This window comes from Topomyia yanbarensis, chromosome 3, assembly GCF_030247195.1.
Source record: "Topomyia yanbarensis strain Yona2022 chromosome 3, ASM3024719v1, whole genome shotgun sequence".
Taxonomy (NCBI): Eukaryota; Metazoa; Arthropoda; class Insecta; order Diptera; family Culicidae; genus Topomyia; species Topomyia yanbarensis.
In genome coordinates, this window is record NC_080672.1 from 1,520,509 (window position 1) to 1,545,814 (window position 25,306).

General features: G+C 38.8%; 1 protein-coding gene across 6 annotated transcripts in view; it reads right to left on the reverse strand.

The window, feature by feature from the left end:
* LOC131693475 (hippocampus abundant transcript 1 protein) overlaps positions 1 to 25,306 on the reverse strand; it is a 133,815-nt gene that overhangs the window by 43,113 nt on the left and 65,396 nt on the right. For 5 of the 6 annotated variants that reach the window (XM_058981332.1, XM_058981328.1, XM_058981331.1 and 2 more), the window contains exons 2-3: positions 11,786 to 12,790; positions 616 to 1,463 (exon numbers count right to left, since the gene is read on the reverse strand). The exons of the other annotated variant lie outside the window; for it this stretch is intronic. In XM_058981332.1, the coding sequence (XP_058837315.1) occupies positions 616 to 1,463; positions 11,786 to 11,843 (906 nt within the window). In that variant the 5' untranslated portion in view covers positions 11,844 to 12,790. The remainder of the gene's footprint in view (positions 1 to 615; positions 1,464 to 11,785; positions 12,791 to 25,306) is intronic. 6 annotated transcript variants of the gene reach the window in all.

Here is a 25,306-nt window from a genome sequence, read left to right on the forward strand (position 1 = left end):
TCAAATTAATATTAATTTATTGATTGAAATTAGCTTCTCGGGTATGCTTTCGGCGTGCAGGTTTACCGGCGCCAGGCATCTATCTCGCGCTTTACAGCCTCAGCCTATATACCTACCCCGCGGTCTGTCATCGTTGCTGTGAAAATTCATCCCCAGTGAAAGTTAAGCCACCCCAAATGGGACTACAATTAGTGTAATTGGATTGCAGTGTAGATTGCAGCCTTGTTGTTCCATAGATTTTTATTTCGGTGCAGTTTGTATATACCGAAACTACTCTAATGGCGAGTCCTATCCGCTATCCAGTCCATTCCCTCTCATAGCGAAGGTTTTCCATCTGTCAGCCAACCACGGTGCAAAAGTTGCACTGCGTCCCTCATGTATGATTAATTAGCTCCAGTGAGCAACCCGAAAGTGTTCTTTTGACCTTCTCAGAGCAAATTAAATTGCATTTTGTTATTGGCGTTGCGTGTTTTATATTGTTGTTTAGTACTAGCATTAATATTAAAGGAACAATCAAGGATGCGCAAAATTAGTTTGGAAGGATCTCAGTAACGAGCTCCCAATTTTCACTTTCAACATAAAAACAAACAAAAAAGCACAGTAAAATATATTAACCTTGCAATGATTGAAGATCACCCGCAGAAAGTAGTGCAAGTTTTGCTTCTGCTTCAACTGTACCACAGTCACGGTCGGCAACCCGCTGCAATTGCTTATGTTTGAAGGCGTCGTTGTTACTTTGTTGTGCGAGTGAGGCTGAGGTGTTACTGAATCGCCCATAACGAGACTGCTGGTGGCGTAACCCGCAGTATGCTCGTTGCTCTCACTAACAGGGTTGTCAACAATATTAACACTAGTGTCGTGGCCACTCGGAATATCCGGAACATTCAACTGTGACTTGTTAGATGCGACGGTTGCCGTCGTGGCCGCTGAGTTCATGGACGTCAGCATGGAATCATCCTCTTCATCTTCTTCCTCGGCACAGGTATCGATCTCGATATCACAACAGTCGGACGATTCTGTCCGCTGTCGACGAGCCTGCTTCTGAAGCTGATAGGTCCGCCGGTGCAAACCGATCTCCAGATCGTCCTCGATGCCACTCTTGCTCCTACCTTTTCCACTGCCACTAATCATGGGCGAGGTTTCAGCGGGAATATCACAACAACTACTACTACGACTATTGTTTATGCTTAGATAATTGCTAATCTCGTCTGGATCGACGCAACTATCCGTTCGCTGCACTACGTTGCCCTCGTTGTTGATCGGTGACGTCGCCTCGCTGCTGCTGCTACCGCCGCCGCCGCCCGGCAACGCAATGCTGGAAGCATATTTGTACGATGAGCATCGTCTACTAGGATTACTACCACAGTCACTACTATCGGTTGCTAGGCATTCGTTACTGGTAACAGCGTTGCTTCTATCACAGATCTCGTCATCACATGCACTACTGCTCCGCTCTGCATCGCCTGTGGATTTATTGAAATAGTTTTGGCGTGAGTATAGATTTAGTGACCAAACGAGCTAAATAGAGAGAAAATGCCACTTTCTGATTTGACTGCCTAATTTATGTCGGACATCTAGAATTAGTCGAAAGCAAGCAGCTGATCAAGATTCTTCATTTTTAACATCCGTTTATATTCTGTATTTAGTTACCGTTTTACTGTCTTGGCATAGTAGGCGACCTCTCGTCTGTGACAGGTCACTCTTTCTTACGTTCTAATAGAAAAAAGTATGTTTTCACATACAGTAAGATTGCTTTGTCAGCTGATCGTCGATTATCACGGACAGTTTTGTTTAAGGTGAAGATATGTGGAAGCCACGTTGCTAGGCACCAACTCGCTTGTTTACATTAGGAAAAACTGAAATCTGAAGTGAAAATTCAAATGCACAAATGAGAGTTTCCGAACATTTTCCTTTGGTCATCTGCACATTGGCGGAAAATTTGAAGTTTTGTTAGTAAACGATTAAAGTTTCGCGAGTGTTTTTGCAGTGGTGTGTGAAAAAAGTGCATTTGAAAAAGTGCAATGAAAACGAGAAGAAGAGTGTTTCGAAAAGAAACCCCAAGTGAAGAGGGGTGATATTTTCGCACAAAATAGGAGCTACAGATGGCATTCCGTCAAAAACTCGGATTGATTGTATAGGAAAATATTCTAGCTTCCTTAAGTAGCAGTTTCGTGGCACACCAGCAAGGTTAGTGTGTTGAAAAACGTATTTTTATGTTTGCTCATGTCAGATATATGGTTAGGCAGGGAGAGGGGTGTGTATGTTGTGGCTCGCATGTATAATGTCCTTAAGTATGCCCCAAGGAATTGCTGTAACAGTTCCAACTGTTACTTACAGAAGAGGAAGGGCTAGAAAGCAAAAAGTTTTAAAATGAAAAGCTGGATTGGTTCGATTGAATTTTCCGGTGTTTCCCTATTTGCTGCTGCTGCTGTATGCATTGCGAACTCAACTGAAGTTAAGTACCACCATTATTTTACATTTGCTTTCTTGTCTCTTCTATAATCCTGCACTGGACCCTAGGCCCGTGCAAAAATGACTTCCTCTGACGATGATTCATCTCAAGGTGAGATGAGCGGGCCACATGAATTCTTATTCCGGGCCAAAGACCAAAAGTTTTCAAATCTATTGCATACCAAAAAGTAGCCCTGATAAGCTTTGGGCGGTGGTAAATATTGTCGGAATAGATTAGCGCCGGCTTGACGCAAATCCCTTAAAACTAGGGACATCACGTTTGATCAGTCGTTTGATTGAAACACATAGTGTGTTTTAGTTTTAAGGGATTTGCGTCAAGCCGGCGCTAATCTATTCCGACAATGTGTTAGTGTCGGTTTCTGATGAGGCGAAGCCGAAACGCAACATAGTATGAAATAAGGATTTGTGCCCTCCTGTACAAAGACTGGTTTGTACCAACAAATTTTCACCCTAGTGAGAAATTTTGGTTTTTACCAAATTTTCTTCCTTAGGGTGAAATATAGCATAGTGCTTTCGCATAGGCCTGCTAAGCCAAGACAAGTTTCGGCTTCACTTGTGTCTCATCGGCATAAACAGAACTTCTGCTCGAACGGGACATCACGTTTGATCAGTCGTTTGATTGAAACACATAGTGTGTTTTAGTTTTAAGGGATTTGCGTCAAGCCGGCGCTAATCTATTCCGACAATGTGTTAGTGTCGGTTTCTGATGAGGCGAAGCCGAAACGCAACATAGTATGAAATAAGGATTTGTGCCCTCCTGTACAAAGACTGGTTTGTACCAACAAATTTTCACCCTAGTGAGAAATTTTGGTTTTTACCAAATTTTCTTCCTTAGGGTGAAATATAGCATGGTGGTAAATAGTTTGAAGCAGGCAAATAATATTGCTAGTTACGTGCCCTTTACGAGGGAGTACAGGGTATATATATATATATATATATATATATATATATATATATATATATATATATATATATATATATATATATATATATATATATATATATATATATATATATATATATATATATATATATATATATATATATATATATATATATATATATATATATATATATATATATATATATATATATATATATATATATATATATATATATATATATATATATATATATATATATATATATATATATATATATATATATATATATATATATATATATATATATATATATATATATATATATATATATATATATATATATATATATATATATATATATATATATATATATATATATATATATATATATATATATATATATATATATATATATATATATATATATATATATATATATATATATATATATATATATATATATATATATCAGCAATTCGGGTGGAAATCTATGGGATCATTCCCAATTCGCGTTTGAATTGCGCGTATCCGCTGACACATGGGATTGGTTTTAAAGACCCCATGCGTCAGCCAGTGAACATTCTGGACTGCAAACGTTTGCATTCAGCATCAGTCGCAGCTGACCGAAAGAGGACATATGTCAACTGACCTTTGCAGATTTCGCTCTACCCTGACAAGGTTCGTCTATCTGTTCTCCTTTTTCTGTCGTGGGTCATGAACTGTACTAATTGCAAACAACTGGAGCACAACACATATCACTGTAGCAAGAAAGTTCGATGTGGCAAATGCGGTGGGAATCATGTGGGTGATTCCTGTGAAAGAGATGTTGTAAAGTTTCCTTCCGCGTACAGCGTGAGGAGAAACTGAAGCGTTCCCTTCAGGTACGCTATAAGCGATCTTTTGCAGAAATGCTAAAGATAGCTACACCACCGGTCTCTACGAATATCTATACTAATTTGTCTACTGACGAAGGCGACTTCAGGATGGAACAGCTTCTGCTGTACCTAGAAGCAATAGAAAAAGAAGGAACATTTCTTCTCATAAACCTTGTTGTAAAGACCAAAAGGTGTCTCTTCAAGGTGCTTTAAAAATAACTGCTAGAGGAAGTACTGGTACAAAACCGAAGCAAGTAGCTCTCAGAAACCTGAGCTCAGAAAAGGACTTCGCAGTACTTCCTGGGACATCAAAAATCCCAAGTGTTCCCATATCTCAGTCAGAGGAAAAAATCAGCGATGGCTTAATAAAATTCTCTGGTATTGTGGACCGTATTTTTACAGCTTTAAATACTTCTGACCTACTTAAAAGCATCCTGATAAGCTTTCTCCCCGCAGTGAAACATACTTGATGCAGTTGACTGCAAAATGACCCCTTCTTTCAGCGATTGTATCCTTCGATGGTTAATTCATCGAATGAGGTGACAGATTTAAGCACTGTTCTACATGGGATTTGCTGAAGCTTTATGCCGAAAATTCTTTCAAAATTTTACTAAATTACTCCCAGCATGCTTTGATGGGCGCAATCAAACCATTAGAAATATTCCAGTATTTCTGATGGTTTGAATGAGCCTATCAAAGCATGCTGTGAGTTGGACAATCATCTTTCGTTTGTTTACTTTTTCATATGGTTTAAATTCTTCGATTTGAAAATGTCGTGTGATGAAAATGAAGTATAAATTAAGATTTTGGGCACATGGCTACAAGGAAAAATTTGTTCCCAAAATCGTGAATAAAGTGCAATGAATTCTGAAACAAATCACATTTTTACGTTTCAAAAACACTACCATGAACAAAATTCATGTTTTAAAATTATGTTCAATATCCTTTCAGTAACGCCTACATAACGCTTTTATAGTGGAGATATTTGCTTTTGTTTTGTGAACTTCAGTCACGGCTATCGCCATGTTACCAAAACGATTTTCTGTACGTAAACTGGTGTCCGGCCATTAGGCCGAAAGCCGTTTGATCGAAGGTCATTCGGCCGATTGGGCATTAGGTTCAATGGGCATTAGGTTCAATGGACATTAAGACGAATGGACATTAGGCCGAATGGTGATTAGGCCGAATCGAAACTAAATCGTATGGTCATTAGACCGAATGGTCAATAGCCTGAAGGACACAAGGCCGAAAAAACCAAATAGATTACTTGAAACTGAACACAAGATTCAAAACAACGATCAGTTTTAAATAAAGGGTTACCATTAACATATATTTATATTTGGGTAGTGAGCAAACCAAAACTAGTTAGTTTATTATTACAGTGAAGACCCGTTTTTAACAGCCCCGAATTTTAAGCTGATAAAACGGGGACATTGACAAAATCAGGACATATATTTTTCTGTCTATTTAATAAACCGAAGCTCTTAAAATATTCTTTTTTGGTCCTTAGATATAGCCTCACAATCTTTTCTGATTATTTACTTTAAGTTCCTCTTAAGGGGGTCTGACAGTGAAAATTAAAAGAAATATATGCTCAAGAAAGGATTGACTCGAATTCAGCTTGATTCGTCTGCTAGAGCCCATCAAACTACCGACTATCAATTTTCATACGAAGCTGATAAAATCGGGTCAAAAAGCTGATAAAAACGGGGGTAGATAAAATCGGGGACTGATAAAATCGAGCGCTCGTAAAATCGGGTCTCCACTGTATTATATTTATATTTATATTTCACAAGTTTGCTTGCGACAGGCCGCCGCTTCCGATGGCTTGTTGGCGGTTTCCTCGCCCGGTGAACTCTCAGTGACTTCGTGCCGCTTCGGATACTTGGTCTAGGATACGCGGCAAAGTCGCATTTCACATGTACATGTATTCAATAACTTGTCAATTTTAAAATGGTGTATAAAGCCGAAATAATAAAGCTGGTCAATATCTAACAGGGCTGGCTAGAACGTTTTACACTATGCATAATTCGAAAGAACAGCTCATGATAAAAAGAAGGATATAAACAAATAATTGGGAAGCAAGGTAAGCAAATAATAATCAAGAATCCCCGAAAGCTCGGCCAAATAAGTTTCGACTTTTTTCCCACTCAATGTTAAACATAACATGAATATAGCGTGTATTCGGCCTAATGTCCATTCTGTCTATAATGTCCATTCGGTCTACAATGTCCATTCGGTCTATAATGTCCATTCGGTCACTAATGTCCATTCGGTCTATAACGTCCATTCCGTCCATAATGTCCATTCGGTGTACAATTTCCATTCGGTCTATAATGTTCAGTCGGTCTATAATGTCCACTCGGTCTATAATTTCCAGTAGGTCTATAATGTCCATTCGGTCTATAATATCCATTCTGTCTATAATGTCCATTTGGTCTATAATGTCCATTCGGTCTATAATGTCCAGTCGGTCTATAATGTCCACTCGGTCACTAATGTCCATTCGGTCACTAATGTCCATTCGGTCTATAATATCCATTCTGTCTATAATGTCCATTCGGTCTATAACGTCCATTCGTTCTATAATGTCCATTCGGTCTATAATGTCCATTCGGTCACTAATGTCCATTTGGTCTATAATGTCCATTCGGTCTATAATGTCCATTCGGTCTACAATGTCCAGTCGGCCCAAAATGTCCATTCGGTCTATAATGTCCATTCGGTCTATAATTTCCAGTCGGTCTATAATGTCCATTCGGTCTATAATGTCCATTCGGTCACTAATGTCCATTCGGTCTATAATGTCCATTCCGTCTATAATGTCCATTCGGTGTACAATGTCCCTTCGGTTTATAATGTCAATTGGATCTATAATGTTCATTCGGTCTATAACGTCCATTCGGTCTATAATGTCCATTCTGTCTATAATGTCTATTCGGTCTATAATGTCAATTCTGTCTATAATGTCCATTCGGTCTACAATGTCCAGTCGGTCTATAACGTCCATTCGGTCTATAACGTCCATTCGGTCTATAATGTCCATTCTGTCAATAATGTCTATTCGGTCTATAATGTCAATTCTGTCTATAATGTCCATTCGGTCTACAATGTCCAGTCGGTCTATAACGTCCATTCGGCCTGTAATGTCCATTCGGTCTAATGTCCATTCGGTCTAATATCCATTTAATCTAATGTTCATTCAGTCTATAATGTCCTTTCGGTCTAAAATGTCCAGTCGGTCTATAATGTCCAGTCGGTCTATAATGTCCAGTCGGTCTATAATGTCGAGTCGGTCTATAATGTCCATTCGGTCTAATGTTCATGCGGCCTAACGACCCAGCATCACGTGAACTAGTTCACATCTTTCTGAACCTTATTCATAAAACCAATGCTTGACTCGTGATTTTATTCATAGATTTGGGAAAATTATTCTAATATCGACTATGCGTCATGAACTGATTCATGATTTATTACTTCTTGAACATGATTTGGTTATTCATCAATCCTTTTAATCATCGTGAACTAGTTTCATGAGTCCTAACATATTAGTTACGATTAAATTTCCGTGCTCGTGGAATAGGTCACGAAAATGGATAATATTATTCATGTGTGCGTGAACTTATTTGTGATTCTTAGGGAATTAGTCACAACTGACAATTCGTGCTTGTGAACTAGTTCACAAAATCATGAAATATTATTCATGGAAACATGGACTGGTTCATGATTCCTAGTATAGGACTGTGCGTGCCCGGGAAATAATGCACAAAATCGTAAAATATTGTTCAAGTATTCGTAAACTAGTCCATGATTACTAGTACATGATTCATGATCTATCCTGAGTGTTTGTGATATTTAACTCTTACGTTCCCATCCCACATTTCATTGGGAAAGTTAAATTTCAAATTCAGCCGCGTTCCAACCAAATTTGATGCGGTTTTTTGGAAACAATCACAAAATTTGTCCAATTTTAGAAACCGAGACCATCTTTCCGCAATTGGTCGTTGCTCCGGATATATTGTTGGGAGTACTGGGGTTACCGCCCTTTCCGAAAAAAAAACTTTCACAGCGGTCTTCAAACCAGTCTTGCGACGCACAAAACATTATGATTTTGTAAAACATATGTATTGACCAACATTCTGAGGGTTTTTAGTCGAATTGGCCACAACCCAGAGTATTCCGGAGGAACCGATAAAGAGGACACTTTTCGACTGATTATAAAACCCGTCTTGTGGGGTGTCAAACTTTATAATTTTGCAACACAAGTGCACTGGACACCATTTCGAGGGCTTTTGGTCAAATTGGACACACCCCGGGATCTTCCGGCAACCTGTTTTCTCCGGTAAAAAGGGACGATTTTCGATTAGTTGCATAACCCGACCCTTTTGTAACCCTGCTGTTGAAAAGTGTCCTCTTTGCCGGAGAAACCAGGTTTCCGGAATATCCCGGGGTGTATCCAGTTTGACCAAAACTCTTAAAATGTTCTCTTGTTCATTGGTTGTGCAAAATCATGCAGTTTGACACCCCACAAGACGGGTTTTATAATCGGTTGAAATGTGTCCTCTTTGCCAGATAACCAGGTTCCCGGAATTTCCCGGATTGTGGCAAATTCGCCCGGAAACTCAAAATGACCTCCAGTGTACTTGTTTTGCAAAATCATAAAGAAGGGTTTTGTAACCAGTCGAAAATTGTCCTCTTTGCCAGAGGGACCAGGTTTCCGGAATACCCCGGAGTATGGCCAATTAGACCAAAAACCCTCAAAATATCTTTTAGCGTAGTTGTTTCGCAAATTCATGCAGTTTGACATGCCGTAAGACAAGGTTTCAAAAGGGTCCAAAAGTGTCCTGTTTGCCGAAGGAACTCGGTTCCCGAAATACCTCGGAGTGTGCCCTTTTTACCAGAGAAACCAGGTTCCGGTAAGATCCCGGAGTGTGTCCAATTTGACCAAAAACCCTTAAAATGGTCTCCAGTGCTCTTGTTTTACAAAATTATAAAGTTTGACAACCTGCAAGACGGGTTTTATAATCAGTTGAAAAGTGTCCCCTTCACCGGAGGAACCAGGTTCTCGGAATACCCTGGGCCAAAGCGATCAAAAACCCTCAGAATGTTGGTCAATACGTTTGTTTCACAAAATCATAAAGCTTTGTGCGTCGCAATAAATCCAGAACTACGATCAGTTCCGGAAAGGTGGCCTCGGTTTCAAAAACTGGACAAATTTTGTGATCGTTTCCAAAAAAAACGAATAAAATTTAGTTGGAACGCGTCTGAGAACCATTATTTTGAAATTTAACATTTTCAATGAAATAGGGGTTGGGGACGTAAGAGTTAAAATAATCAATAATCATTTTCAATTTCATATAATTCACGTGAACTATTTAACAAAATTTGGCTTTTTTCATGAAATATCATATAGCTATATCCAGCTGACAATGACTAGTATTAGGTGCGAGCAGCCAACTTAAGAAAACTATAAGGACCTCGAACATCGTTATTCATTTGATAAGGTTCAATGTGACGCTTGGACATAAAACGAAAACTTCACTAAGCGCCAAAGATACAATATAGAGCCACAAATCGTATTCGTCATATCGTTCACTAAACAGGATAACGTGAATCAGTCACACTTTTATGATCCAGTTCATATTACTCCTAATGAACAATACGATCAAAATTAAAAAAAATAGCAAATAACGATAAGACGAAGACAAAATTAAGAACATCATGATAAAACTGCCGATATCATGGACATGAGCTACATTACACCACGTGTTAAATTCGAAAGCGAGCTCATGAATATATCACGATGACGTGAATAAAAATTACGGAAATCGTGAACATAAATCGCCCATCTGTCAGAAAAATCTGATAGTAATCATGAGTTTACGGTATCGTGATGAGAAATTACCAAAAATTGCGACATAGATCCTGAAATCATAAACATCGCTTAAATGTCGGTTCTTTTAGTTGGTATGGTTTATACAAACCAGGGAATCCCCAAATTATGAACAAGAATCTTACCAAAAACTAAACATGTTTAGGGAATAACCACAGTTACCGAACCAAATATTGGAATGTAATGCCCTGTTATTTTTTGGCGCAAACTAGTTTTTTTTTTCCAAAACACAAATAGTTTCATGATATTATCCACAGTTTCAGGAATTTGGTCACGATTTTCGTAAATCGTTCAGTTCACGAAATCGTGATTTTTTTATCATGAACTTATGAGCAGATTTTTTCCGTGTAAGTGAAAAGGTGTAATTACGCAAAAAAAAATTGTATGATCTGCTAAGAAGGGACAAAAACCTAGTTCTTCCAACGCGAAACTGAACCAAAAAGTGATATCTCTAATTAGGAAGTATAATTCAATGTGAATACGTGATTTTGCCAATAAAGTGGGAACGAGCACTGGAATGATCAAACCTTTCAAGAAACGGAGCAATCTGAAGTTCTGAAAAAGCCACTCAGAGACCCTTTTAGGTTAACAATACAATTATACTGCTATCCTAGGGAATGATATAACCGATGCGAATAGGTCGATTGAAATGGAAAAATTTCGTTAAATAGTACTGATATGGCAAGCAATACCAATACCACGTTTTACTCTATCGAAACTATATCTGCGGAAAGCTATCGATCAGAATGTCTGCTGTACCTAATGAGAAGCTTAGTACCCCTCCGCTGTTCTGGTCGGATTCAGTGTCGACACACTACACTAAAACAGCTCTCAATTGACTCATGTAAAACGGTATTGATTTCGTTGCGAAGCACACAAATCCACCAAATTGCCCTTAGCTTCGGCCCATCGAAAGTTGCAGGGCGATTGTGGCGAGTGTATAAGTAGGCTAGTAAATCAGCAAGGATTGTGAAAGAGTTAAAAAGGCTACAGTGTCCAAAGAATGTGCTGAAACTCTTGTTTGGAAATCGACGAAAAGTGTACGATGGAAAATTGGTAAATTCGTGACAAAGTTATGTTAATTTCATCTGGTCTTCATAATGCACAATCTAGTACAATAAAGGATCAATCGCTTGTTTGTAAAAAAACATATAAAATGAAATACATATTGTTAGACTTAAGTGATTCGTAGTTATGCTGCCTAAGCTCGACTCCTGCCAACAGAAGACAAAAGATTAGCCCGTAAGATTTTAAGCCTGTTTCTAATGACCCTGCCGCTTCTAGTTTTCCGATCTTTATATTTCACATCCTTGCTCTCACTTAACCTTCCGGCAGTCGCGCTAGTGCACTGAGTGCACGCTGCTCTGAAAATCTAGCGAAATCGTCTTAGAACAGCTGCGGCTGCTCGTTCAGTGAGCCATTTGCGCGACTTCCGGAGATTTAAGCACCATTGTGGCTGTAAATTTTCATATCTTTTCCTACCCAGTAATCTCTAGCTAATTGAATGTCGTTAAAAAGTATGAAATGAAATACTTATTCCAAAATTCGGAGGTAAACTTTATAAAACATTCGATTCAGATATCTGCATTAGTAATAAACCGGACTCATTTTCAATCAGAAAGTGGCACTATCAACTTTATCATCTACCAGTGAAAATGTACCTTTTCGACGCATCGCTCTCTCCTCCCTGGACGGTTGATGTTGCAGATTGTGCTCCATACTGAACCGGTGCCGTTGTAACTACTCCTTCCCTTTTCCTTCCCTCACTCCCTCTAGGTACCAGCAACCGTTCGGAACGGTACTCCAAAAGCTCCCGATACTCGCAGTGGCGCCCTTGCAGTACACGTCAACAGCGACTGCCTAATGGAACTCATTGAAGCGTTTCAATGATTTATTTTTGTCTCTAACAGTTGGGCGAATAGAGGGAAGTGCACGATCCTATTGTGCATAGCCAGAGCAGCTAAATATAGAAAACATTGCTGCGATTTTCCAATAAAAAGCGCTCTGGTTGTCAGTTTTAATGTAATCCACTTTCATTCCCTTCTGTCGACGACGACAACGACGGTCCTTCAATTCCGCTCCCCCCTGGAACTGTGTAGCATGCGTACAGACGATTTATATGCAAATATCCTACTGTAGAATATAAAATGTACATATGTAACCTTGCGACGTCTACATAGTTGTATATGATGCCCAATTTGCATCAAAACTGTCCCATTATCGTTTATGCGACTGTGCACCAAACGAAAGGGGGTTCAATGAGTTGCCTGTTGCCTGCTTTGATTGGCTTGGAATAATTCCTGGAGTTGATTGTCCGCTAGTCCCGCTAGAACCGAACAGTGTTGGTTGATGTTCCTGTGTTTTGTTTTTATTTTGCTGACTATTATCAAGCTCGAGAGCGTTTTAATCGATGAACTGATTTTCTGTAGTTTAATTGAATGTGTTAGTTGTAGCTGGAAAATGATGGGATGGATTTTGTTGTGCTACGTTCTTTGTAGTTAATGGACGTCGTATAGTTTGTTGATCTATTCAATTGTCTCGGTTAACTAGATTTGTAGGATGCAAATAAAAATATGGCTCTCTTTGATTGGTAGGCACTGAATATTGATTTATTTGAAGTTTCTCACAGTACAAACAGTCTTGAACACTTATTTTGTATTGATGAACTGAAAATATCATAAAAGTTAAGAAATTCACCATACGATAGAGCTGGTTTAAATTATGTAACATCAATAAAGCCAGAATTATAATGTACCGTTGAATTTATGTGCCAAAAACCAATTTAAAAGCATAAAGATGAATTGGATGAAGGTGTACTACGCTTCCACGACTTACTGAGGAGGACAATCGTTCATCAAAACATCACATGTCACTTCAAATCGTTTTTTACTCTATTCGAACTCCTTTTGTTATACCAATCTGACTTCACGAATCAGTTGATGATCTATATAGCTATTTCATGTGATGGGTATCATTCAGAACGCGTTTTTTCGCCAACATCCTTGACCTGGTTTCTCCGACGGAATTTTATTTCATTTCGATTCGATTTATCTTGGGCGGAGTATCTTCGTTATTTGATTTATCTTTTCGTTGTATCTACTTGAGTTCGATTGCGAACGAAGACTCACCGCACAGAAAGGTATATAGCTCAAAATAAAAATAATATAACATTGAGACCTCTGTTTGGACTATTGTCATAGTGAAAAATTCATCTTCACAAAATTATACTGGATGATATATGAAGCGAACATCTACAATACAAGCTCTGTGCACCAATTATGCACATCCTTTTTTATGACAGTAAACTTTCCAATCAGCCATGGTGACGCCCAGAGCGAAGCGACCGCCCTGCCCACTCATTTTCTATTCGGTTTCTCGTCAACTTTTCACATTTTATCATCATGATAGCATTGTACTGCGTTCCACTCCGATGATGAGGTACATTTGTGTCATCGACGTGGGTTATAAGATCTCGAATGAAACAGGGCACAACAAAGTATAGTATTAATTAATCAACGCTATCATTGTTTGCTGTTTGAATGTTAGAATAGATAATAGAACCCCATTGAAAGCTAAACAAAACGGATGTACTTTTGTATATGTATTTTAATGTGAGGCTTAATAAATATTCGTGAGAAAGAATAGGGACACAAAGTATTTATTATTGTAATGGAGAAATTAATATGTTACCCACTTCATTGTTCACCTACAACTCCTAATCAGACAATCAATTTGTACCAATAGTATAGTGCTATTGAGATAACCAGGATGAATATTTAGGATCGTGTAGAACAAGCCTTGCCATCGGGTTCTAAGATTTTTTTATTATAGAGGTTCCAACCTTCGGGTCGTTCGCCTCTTTTCGGGTTAGAGAAACCTTTTTTGGAAAAATCTTTAACCCAATATGCAGGGTTGGGAATCGAACCCTGGTGAGCTGAGACAAGGCAATTGCTTTACCAACTACGCTAAGCCCGTCCCCCTGGGTTTTAAGTCTATTGGAAAATAAAAGGTAGAAATCCCGCATCAGGCTGTTTCCAAAATCGTGAATGAAGTGCTATAAATTCTGAAACAATCACGTTTTTACGTTACGAAAACAGGACCATGAACAAACATTGTGTGTTTTATATGTTCAATTTCCCTTCTGTAACGTACGCATAACGCTTTTGTTAGTGGAGATATTTGGTTTTATTTTTTTATTATTTTTTGTAACTTCAGTCACGGTTTCCGCCATGTCATAACCCACTAGATTTTCTGTACGTGAACTAGCTCACAAGTTTATGAACATTATTCATAAAACCAACGGTTGGATTTTATTTTTACCAAAGAAAATTTTTTCGTTTACATAAAAAATGTGAGTGTGAACAATCTTATTCCAAGTTCGATACCTATTTCCGGCATGACTCTGCCATGGAGTGGGTTATAGTGTGGCATTTATATTTCTTTGAATAGATGATGGCAAAAATGCAAATTGATGGAGTGGGATTTGTCCTACTTTCCTACTTAGAGTTGGTTTTTTAGTATTTATGTGTAGTATATCCAGTTTCAAAAAAAGACTTGCCTACAGGAGTCTAAAGAAAAGTAAACAAAACGGATTATCGTGGAACATCAAGGAGAGAATCAGATAAGTACCTACCAGGTATTAGGTATATACATGATTAATAAGACATGGTGAATTTGGGTTCGATACCGCGTTACTTCAAAGTTGACTTACTGGAATGTGCTTTAATTGAAATACTGATTTTTTACGCGCCACGAGTTTTACACTCTTTCTAATATGTCAAGGAATGAATGCTTAATACGTCTTTACCTTTCTCATATAAAGAAGACTTTGTAATCACTCCGATACTCGACTATTGCTAGGGTTACCAATCGTCCCTATTTCAAAGGACATGTCCATAATTTCGATGATTTTGGAAATTGTCCTTAATTTTACAGCAAATGTCATTAGTTTTAGTCCACGGTAGATGTATTTAAAATCAATCAGATTAAGTTCGTTCAAGCGAGTGAAACATTTTATTCGCCATGTTGGTCACTTCCTTACAGTACTTCTGATTTGTTATGTTCAGATTAATGATGCAAAAGCATTGAAGCTGCTTTAAGGGTTTTTGTTTTTATGTTTAGAACTAAATAATCGATTTCGCCAATTTTCTCTATCATTATTCTAGAGAGCGAGTAAAGGCGCTGTAACCTTGGCTCATTGGTCAGGACAGAGCTAGTAACCTCTGCCCCATCCCAGGAACTTAGGACCAAAGGATTGACATTAACCCTCTTAGCCAAGTCACTCTCAACGATTTATCACACACCCATCAAATTGAAACGGTCGGTACAGTTGTCCACGTTTCTTCCGTATGCAAGGTTCAAAACAATTTGTTAATCAAATAATTTATTTAATGAATCATTTGATTGCCGCATAATTTTGAACCATTTTCATTTTGTATGCTGCACAGTTGGCCTGACCGCTTTAATGATTGTGTCACATACCATATGTACCACAAACATTAATATTGACAAGAAAAATTGTAGGCGAATGTTTGCAATTTTCCAAGCTTCCTGTATGTATTGGCTGTGTATGTGTAGACTAGACTAGACTAGACTAGATTATTCATAAAGCCCCACAGATTGACTCGTGATTTTATTCATAGATTGAAGAACATTATTCAGAGTCCGACTATACTATGCAAACTGATTTACTATATCTCGATCATGATCGTAGCTCTTAGTTGGTTAACAAAATCAAACAGTACAGTACAGTATTTAACCGTGAGCTATTTCACGAAACTCGGAATTTTATTCATGGATCATGTCAATTATCGTAAAGTAATTCATGATTCCTAATATATTAGTCACGATTCAATTTCTGTTCTCGTGAAAGTTCAAAAAATCATAATATATACGTGTATTCGTGAACTGGTTCATGATTCCTAGTATAATTCTCACGACTTATTATTCGTGCTCATGGCTCATAAAATATTATTCATGTATTCGTACTAGTCACGAGTTACTATTCGTGCTTGTGAAATAGTTCACAGCATAAGATTTTACTCATGGATTCGTAAATTGGTTCATGACTCCCAGTACATGATTCACAATCTATGTTGCGTGGAAGTGATACCCAAATCATTTTCAATTTCATGCAACTGTACATAGTCATGAAATTTTCACGTGAACTATTTCGCAAAATTTGAAATATTATTGTGGAATCATCTGTGTTTCATGCATTTTTTTTCATGAAATGTCATAAATGTCATATCCAGCAACTAACGACCAATAATAGCTACCACCAGCAGATATAAGAAAACTAATAAGGCGTCCTCATCTCAAAAGATTTCTGGCCTTCCGAAATTTCTATTTATCCTTTTTGCCTTTCTCATGTAGAAACGTTATGCAATCACTCTAAAAACCGTCAACCTAATACCGGCCCGGAGGGCCGAGTTTCATATGCTATTCGACTCAGTTCGTCGAGATCGGAAAATGTCTGTGTGTGTATGTATATTAGAGTGGGACATGGTTATATGAAAAAAATAAAATTTGGCTCCGAGTAACTTTTCGGGTCCCATTTAGCTCCCAGAACAACTCTGCAAATTTTTAGCTCGATCGGTGAAACTATATTTTTGCGCCAGCGGTTTAAAGTTGACATGGGATTTCGTATGGAAAAATTGTCTTTTGCAAATTAATTCTTCCATTAGTCGTCCGTTATGTCCTAAAAATAAATGGATGTCTGATTTTTATAGGAAATTTGTCAAGGAAATAAAGACTAGAAGACTGCAAAACGATCTGATGCTTGTGGAAAAAGTTATTAAGCAAAAACCGATTGATGCCCTGAAGATTGATGAAAATTTCACTTTTCATAGCATCACTGCTTCTGACGGTCTAATTATATACAACATTTTTAACTTTCTCTTATTATGTACAAAAGAAGCCTCAATTTATCCCTCCAAACCTTGCGAAGTGGCCAAATAGTATAGATAAACGATTTAGACACATTAAGAGAGGAATAAAACAAAATTGCGTATAATTGGATAACCAACAGCAGTGGTGCTAGAAAAAATGAATATTTTATCAATCGTCAGATCATCAATCGGTTTCTGCTTAATAACTTTTTTCTCAAGCGTCAAATCGCTTCGTGGTTTTCGAGACTTTGTTTCCTTGTAAAATTTCCTATAAAAGCCACATAACGATTTATTTTTAGGAAGTAATGGGCGACTCTTGGAGGAATTATTTTGTAAAAGTTAATTTTCCCATACAAAATCCCATGAAAACTTTAAACAGTGGGCGCAAAAATATAGTTTCACCGATCGAGCTAAGAATTTGCACAGTTGTTCTAGGACCCAAATGGTACCTAAAAAGTTGCTCGGAGCTGGAATCTAATTTTTGTCCCACCCTAATGTATATATGTGTGTATGTGGAAAAAATGTCACCTCTGTTTCTCAGAGATGGCTGGACCGATTTGCGCAAACTTTGTCTGAAATGAAAGTACAACTTTCCCATCGGCTGCGATTGAATTTTTTATTGATTGGACTTCCGGTTCCGGAGTTACGGGTTGAAGACGACGGCCACGCAGCAAATTCCAATATAAATTGAAATGAAAAATGCTCAAAGGGGGGAGTAAAGGAAAATTTCAAAATCGAATTTGTTTTTTTGATGCCAAATGTTTTATTTTTTTGTTTCGATTAGAGAGGTTTTAACCTTTAAGGTCATTCGCCGCTTCGGGTTAGAAAAATCTCTTATAAAAAATTTCTAACCCTATGTGCGGGGTTGGGACTCGAACACAGGTGCGCTGCGTACAAGGCAATCGATTTACCAACCCGAGCAAATACTCATGGGTTCAAACACCACATAGCCCCTTGAAAAGACCTTAAACATGGTCCGTGCCAATATTCACAACCATCAAGACACCATAAAATGGTCTCGATAACCCATAAATACACTAACATATGGTATTTTATATGGGATCTACCGGACCAGGGTGATGGTGTTTTCATGGGTTGAACCCATTTTAAACACCCATGTCAAACCCCATGAGCATGGGTGTATTATGGGTTTTTCGTTTGCTCGGGAACTACGCTACGCCCACCCCTTTTATAAATAATGAGTAAACCGGTTTGCATGGGAATTTCGCATGTGACCGCATACCTAAACCCGTAACACGGGAACTAGAACTCCGATTCCAATGAAATGTATTAGCAGTCAATAGGGATGGTGCAGCTTTCATTTTTTTTTTTGTTCAGTGTATTCCTACCGATTAGCTGTTTACATAAATCTCTCCAACTATTTTTACTTTTTGACGAGATCTGTGAAATTTTTATCGTTGTTTATCGTGTAAATCGATTGAGAATTTTGTTTTTCACATTATTATTGTGCAGTGTGAAAGTGTCTCCTGTTTGCTTCTGTGTTGCGAAAAAATCAGCGAAGCGCAATTGAGTGAACTTTTATGACTTAACCACCAAAATTTTCCACCGAACGCAGCGCCATCTATATTTCATTGTTCGCATTCTCGGATCGGCACGCATTATGGCAAGTGCATGCGATCACTGCGCGAAAACCGTCAAATCGGATGACGACTTTATCGAATGTATGGGTTTTTGCAAAAATGTGGTACATATGCAATGTGGGAAACAACTTAACAAGCCGTTTTTGAAAAAACGTGCGGGAAACCCAAATTTATTTTGGATGTGCAATGAATGTGTCAAGCTTATGAAGTTTGCTCGCTTTCGCGACACCGTTTCTTCGCTTGGATGTGTTATCGCTGCTATCGCTGAGAAAACGTCTGTGCTGAATTAAAGGCCGAGTTATCCAAAAATAACCAGCAAATTTCGCGGTCTCAACAGCTACTCCAGTCCGGCCAAACTCCGGTACCTCTCCTCCCGTGCCGTTGCTCTAGATGTATCTTTCCCGTTTTCATCCTAGCGTAGGGTGACCATACGTCCTGGTTTCCCAGGACATGTCCTGGTTTTGCATTGACTGTCCTGGTGTCCTGGGAAGTCGAGGAAAATACTTGATTTGTCCTGGTTTTTCTCCTGTAAGCCTAATATATTTCTATTTATTCAGTCTTCGCTTTTCACTATGCTACAGATCGCAGTTACAACCGACCGCAAACATAACTGCAACATATATTCTTCCTCAATCGGAATGCGACATACAAAACTTAATACAGTCAAATCTCCCAATTGTACCTTCCGATGGTTTTTTTAATCTCGTGCCTCGTCGATATCGATGAAACAATGGTTATTTTTTATGTGGACAGTTTGAAGGGAGAAGCTGGCATCTTGTACATTTTCGAGCATAAGTGAACTGCATAATCTATATGTTTTGCTCAATAATCCCTCTCATAGGTAGAATGGAAACAAAATTCAGTTGGCTTGTGAAAAACGAACATGTCCGATCCCAAATGCGCTGTATTGGGAGAACGAAAGACGAGGGAAACGAACCAAACATTTCATTCATTGCGACGGGTATGAATTGAATTTTGTTTTCTTTTAAGTTCACGCAGGGATGTCAATTTTTTCAAGCTCGGGCTTAAACTGATATTATTTACACTAAGCTATCCGCCAGTTTTCATATAACAATCGATTAAACGGAGACATTTTTGGTAACAACGGTAGGTTTTGTAGCTCTCAAACCGAGAGATAATGGTTGTCATTGGAGATTGCCAGGCATGGCGCAGGGAAGCTACTTGGGATCGCAGATATTTCTGATTTACGTCAATGTCGTGTTTTTAGTACTGAAGACTCTTCGCCGGTCCTGCACAGACCATCTCAGCATGAAACGTTTGCTGATGGTGGTGTAGTAAAAACTGCCTTTGTGTAAAACCGAAAAAATTCTTGGAGATTGAATTCCGATGAAAGATTTTCTGGCAGAGCTCTTCCTCCCAGACTTCCAGAACTTTTTTACTGTCTTAGCTATGCCTGCCAGACCTTTTTAACTGCTGAAAACATGCGGAAAAGGCAATGTCGATTGAGAGGTAGCGGGGAGAAGCAGTACCCTTTCGACTGTCCTGGTTTTTTACTCGTCTGATATGGTCACCCCATCCTAGCGTTGGCAAAGAGACTGTGGAAAAAATGTCTAAAGAAGGACTAAATTGTAACGAGGAGATAAAAGTTATTCCGCTTGTTAAAGAAAGGCATAGATGTCAGTACTTTGAACTTCATATCCTTCAAAGTAGGAGTTCACCCAAAGTACCGTGATGCAGCTTTTAGCCTTGACACATGGCCGCAAGGCATACTGTTTCGGGGAATTTGAGGACAGCCGTACCCAGAACATTTGGAGCCCGCCAACTGATTTTCTACCACCTCCAGAAGAAGCATGTACTTCTCTAATGCAACCCGGCCCATCAATGATTCTGCAGAGGACTCCGCAACGATTGACCATGCCACTATACCAAGCTACACCGCCCTTGTGAAGGAGTATCGATGCCGATCGCATACTGGGATGCAACGCAGTTGGTACAATGGAAGCCCTCGATGCCCCCGCTGCAGTCGAACCCTTGCCTCCAGCGTACAACAGTCGTCCCGGTCCTGTATGTGTGGGTGGAGAAGGGGTCTTCCAAGCCGCCTTTCTCGGCAAGTATTATACAAATTATAACGATACAACGCACAGAGGAGTAACTAGAACAAATTCTTGGCCAATAACCAAAAAAAAAAAATTTTTCGATTTTTTATTTAGTTAATTTTTTTTTAGATACCTAAAAGCATACTGCATATTGTGGAAAAATAAAGAGTATGCCAAAAATTGCTAAAGAATTTTTGCATGGATGCAAAATGGTGATATTTTAAGGGCTTTTAATCATTTTTTTATTAGCAAAATCGCTTTCAAATGATAATGACTGTATTAAATAAGACAATATTATAACAAACGAAATTGAACACAACTAGTTGTATAACCTCAGCTTAAAAATAATCGAAAATAGTAGTGTTGCTATGTGTTGGACCAGCTTTAAAAACACCTTTTTTAAACAATTTATTCCAAATTTGAATGATAAAAAAGTTACATTATACGGCAAGATCCGGCAAGGTTGCTGAAACAACATTACAAAACAAGATTCCGGCTATCCAAAAAACACACAACCTCTTCCGATCTTTTCCGATCCACAAATTCCAAACGATTTGAAAATATTGATATTTTTACTAATTTGTGGTTCGCCAAAATGCGGTAGGGTCAAATACTATATTTGGCAAAATTAATCTTTATGAATATGTGCACAGGTATCCCTTTTCTTCTTCCTTTTCCACTGACCAACTGTTCATGCAGCGGGAAAAACGAAAATACTAGTATTCGGAAGGATCAAGAAAATTGACCCCTGCACTGGTAGATGGATAGATGCCAAATAGTCCCAAAAACCAGTTATTTTCTATTTTAGTTCATATTGAGGCATAATAACAGCAATAGCCGCAATAAATAGTTTTGGCCAGGATTCGACCCCAGTTACTCCTCTGTGCAACGGTTGAACGGATTCACGCTTCTAGCTCATCGTACGACTCTCGCCCGAAGCTGCTACCGTTCCGTTTTGGGGCGCGACGAAAGGATCTTCCTACACGGCAACATGGCTTCGCTCTCTGCTGTACCTGATCCGTCCACCAGCAACATCGAGGTTTACTACTAGAATGTTGGTGGCTTAAATTCATCAACGGACAGCTATTTGCTCGCGATCACGGGTTGCTATTACGACGTTATCACCTTGACCGAGACGTGGCTCGACAACCGTACTCTGTCTCGCCAGGTCTTTGGTTCAACATTCGATGTCTACCGCTGTGACCGCAATACCCTCAACAACCACAAGACATCAGGCGGTGGTGTGCTTATCGCCGTTCGTCATGGTATAAAAGCCCGAGTGATCAACGATGACCGGTGGGCGAGCTCCGAGCAAGTGTGGATATCAGTGAAACTTGCCGATCGCAATCTGTTCCTGTGTTTTGTGTATTTTCCACCTGACAGAATTCGTGATTCCAACCTGATCGATGTACATCTTTCCTCCGTTTCTTTTGTCGCCTGATGATATTGTTTTACTGGGCGACTTCAACTTACCTGGCTTGACGTGGTGCCAGGCAAGTAATGGTTTTCTACGATTGGATATCGAAAAATCTGCGCTTATTAACAATGCCAGTTGTATTTTGGACAACTACAGCAGCGCAACTCTTCGGCAAATTAATAATGTCACCAACGAGAATGGACGTACATTGGACCTCTGCTTTGTAAGTACCCGGGACTACGCTCCGTACTGCTGCACTGCACCGACTCCTTTAGTCAAGCAGGTGCGTCATCATCCCCCACTACATCTTGTATTCGCTGGTAACCTAGGAGTGAATTTTGAAGACGTCTCAAGCTCTTGTCTACGATTTTAAAAACGCTGACTACGACAGCATCGTTAGCACGCTGTTGGATATAAACTCTTAACAATGACGACGCGAACGAAACTGCGATGACATTTTCTAGTATTCTTAACTACCTTATCGACCACCATGAGCGAATCGTGGCAACGGCCTTTGACTTCAACCGGACGCGGAATGCGATAAAAGCGAAAATATTGGCAGTTTTAAAATGTAATTAGTTTAAGAAACCACCATTGGGGTCAAGGGGCCTGTTGGTGATAAACAGGTAATAAACATAAACATAAAGGCACTCACTAGAGACTAAATTTGAGAAAATAGAATCAGACATTTCGAAGAAGCAGTTGTGAATGCACTCCAGGAACATAGTCACTTTCCCGATGCTTCCGGTTCCGCAGAAGGTGTCCAAAGTGTTTAATGTGAGTTTGATTGGGAACCAATGAGATGAAGCTATAAATCCAAGCAATTTATAGAACACATTTTATGAGATTTTGCATCTTTTAGATAACATGCTGATTCCAATCTATATGGGAATTTCGTACGTGATCGCACTCTTCAACCCGTAGCTCCGGAACCGGAAGTCGAATGCAAATGCAAGTCAATAGCAACCTATGGGAACGTTATACCTTCCATAAAAGACTACCAAAACCAGAACCTCTCTGTCTTGTTAAAATTGGATTTACTCATGTTGCAACGAGAGAGTTAAAAGCAGTGTTCTAAAATAAATTTGCAGCGATTCGCTAAGTTCATTCACATTCTTTACGTATGAACCGTTCCAAAATTCATTTTTATATTAACATTTTATACCAGAATTTAGTACCTCCCGCCAATGAACTAAAAATACAGTTCCCCACCGATTAGTTCTTGAACTTTATTCTGTTCGCTCATGATTCAAATCGGAAGGCGCTTGTTCCAGCAGTATCATGATGAAAACTTTAACTCGTCTAACAAATGCCTTCTGTCAATCTAAACCCTCCAAAATGTTATTCAGTACAAGTTGTCATGATTTACTGTGGAATCGCGGGAGGGACAACATTGATTTTTTGCTTCTTAATTTCCTATCCATTAATTGAGCCGATAAAATTGGTCTTTCAATTTCCATATTGTCCGAGGTCAAGTCGAGTGTAGCTTTGATATTAATCTAGGTATCAATTACGGGCGGAATCAAAGTTTTGATATTTTTTGCTCGTGTTTATTTTGGTTATAAATTTTGTAAATTTAGTTTTTTTTCGCCTCAAGTCAGCTTGGACAGCTTGTGCGCCTACAAGCAGACACCATCAGTTAAAAGCAGAAATGATTCCATATGCGATTACAATCCAAAAATCACCCATGCAAAGTTTTTTGGTTCTATCTAAAAGCCAGGCGTGGCTTAAAAGATGAAACAGAGCGCCATGTCAAAAAAATGGTAGCTAGCAAATTTGTGAAAATACGATTGCTTACAGTATACATAAAAAACAAAAAAGTGTGAAGAAAATAATCGATAAACCTGACTGAGCACGTGTCATGTATGGAATGAGCAGTACCCACGAGTGAAAATATTTGCTCCACGATTTTATTGCTGAGCCAACTAGATTGGTTTGGTTACTGTTCAATGGGTTCACGGGAGTGCTGTGTCTCTGTGACGAACTTTCGTGTATGTGGCAAATTTCATTCATACCGCTAAGATGGGTCTCGCGTGCTGTGGCGGCTAACGTTCGAGTCGTACATTTGAATGCCGAGTCAGAATGTCGATATTCAGAGGAAAAAACAAGTGTGCAATGCAGTATTTTTTCGAACGTTCAGTTTCCACAGCTCGTCAGGGTTTTGTCATAAATCAATTCTTCTTCCTATTCGTTGTTTTGTTGACAATTTCCGTAAGGGAAATCCATAATGCTTGACAACTGACTCGTGAGACTAGCGTCTTTCCTCGGAATCACCCGACTTGGACGTCGCCAAACACATAAGCAGAATTCGTCCCACGGATAGCGATTTAAGGGGAAACTTTCAGGAATTGGATGGCAATCTTTTTCATGTCGCTAGAATTCTTTTTTTTTGCAATAAATTGGCATGCGATTATAGTCTGTTTATGTCGCACAGTAAGTTATACCAATTGCAACTACATTTGTACTATAATTAACAGTAAGCGGAAATGAGAGCATCTGGTCTACAGTTGGCGAAGGAAAAGGTCATTCGGTGGAAAGGCAACTTATTTCCTGGCAAAAGTAAAGTGACAGCAGCAGCACGAGATGATCAGCTTCTTTTTGGCGATATTCCAGCGGTGAAGGAATTGATGTTTTTTTCGAGTGCTAAAAGCAACGACATTGTTGCAGAATGTTTGTTGATGAATGATGGATTAACTTTCCAAAATTCTGCTGCGATTTCATTGATTATTATCATTCTCTCAATATTTATCCACAAAGAACTTCTTTAGGCAATCATACGAAATCATTGTTCACTTTAAATATAATGGTGCTTTTCTACTAAGGTATCCATTATTTTAAAAAAAATGCTTACAAGAGGCACCATACTTATCAATACCCATGCGAATGACACTGGCATATCCCTATTTCTATACACATACTGGATATCGATAATATTTTTTCCTTGCTAGCACAGTTTTTCTGCGATTAAGGAATAGCTCAACACTGGTTGTAGGTACACGTGCACCAGCCAGTGCATCTGTACCGAAAGCGAGAGTGTTTGACTGTTTTCAGATGAGACATGCGCATTTCTGTTCCTTTCATCACCTATCCATTCTTGTTTACATTGTTTGTGGTGCACCCATTCGACGACTATATGGCTGTAGCCTACTTTCATTGGATTTGTATCTTAAACTATTTACTAAAAATGTTTAGAAGAGCGCAACAAAATTTTTTTTGA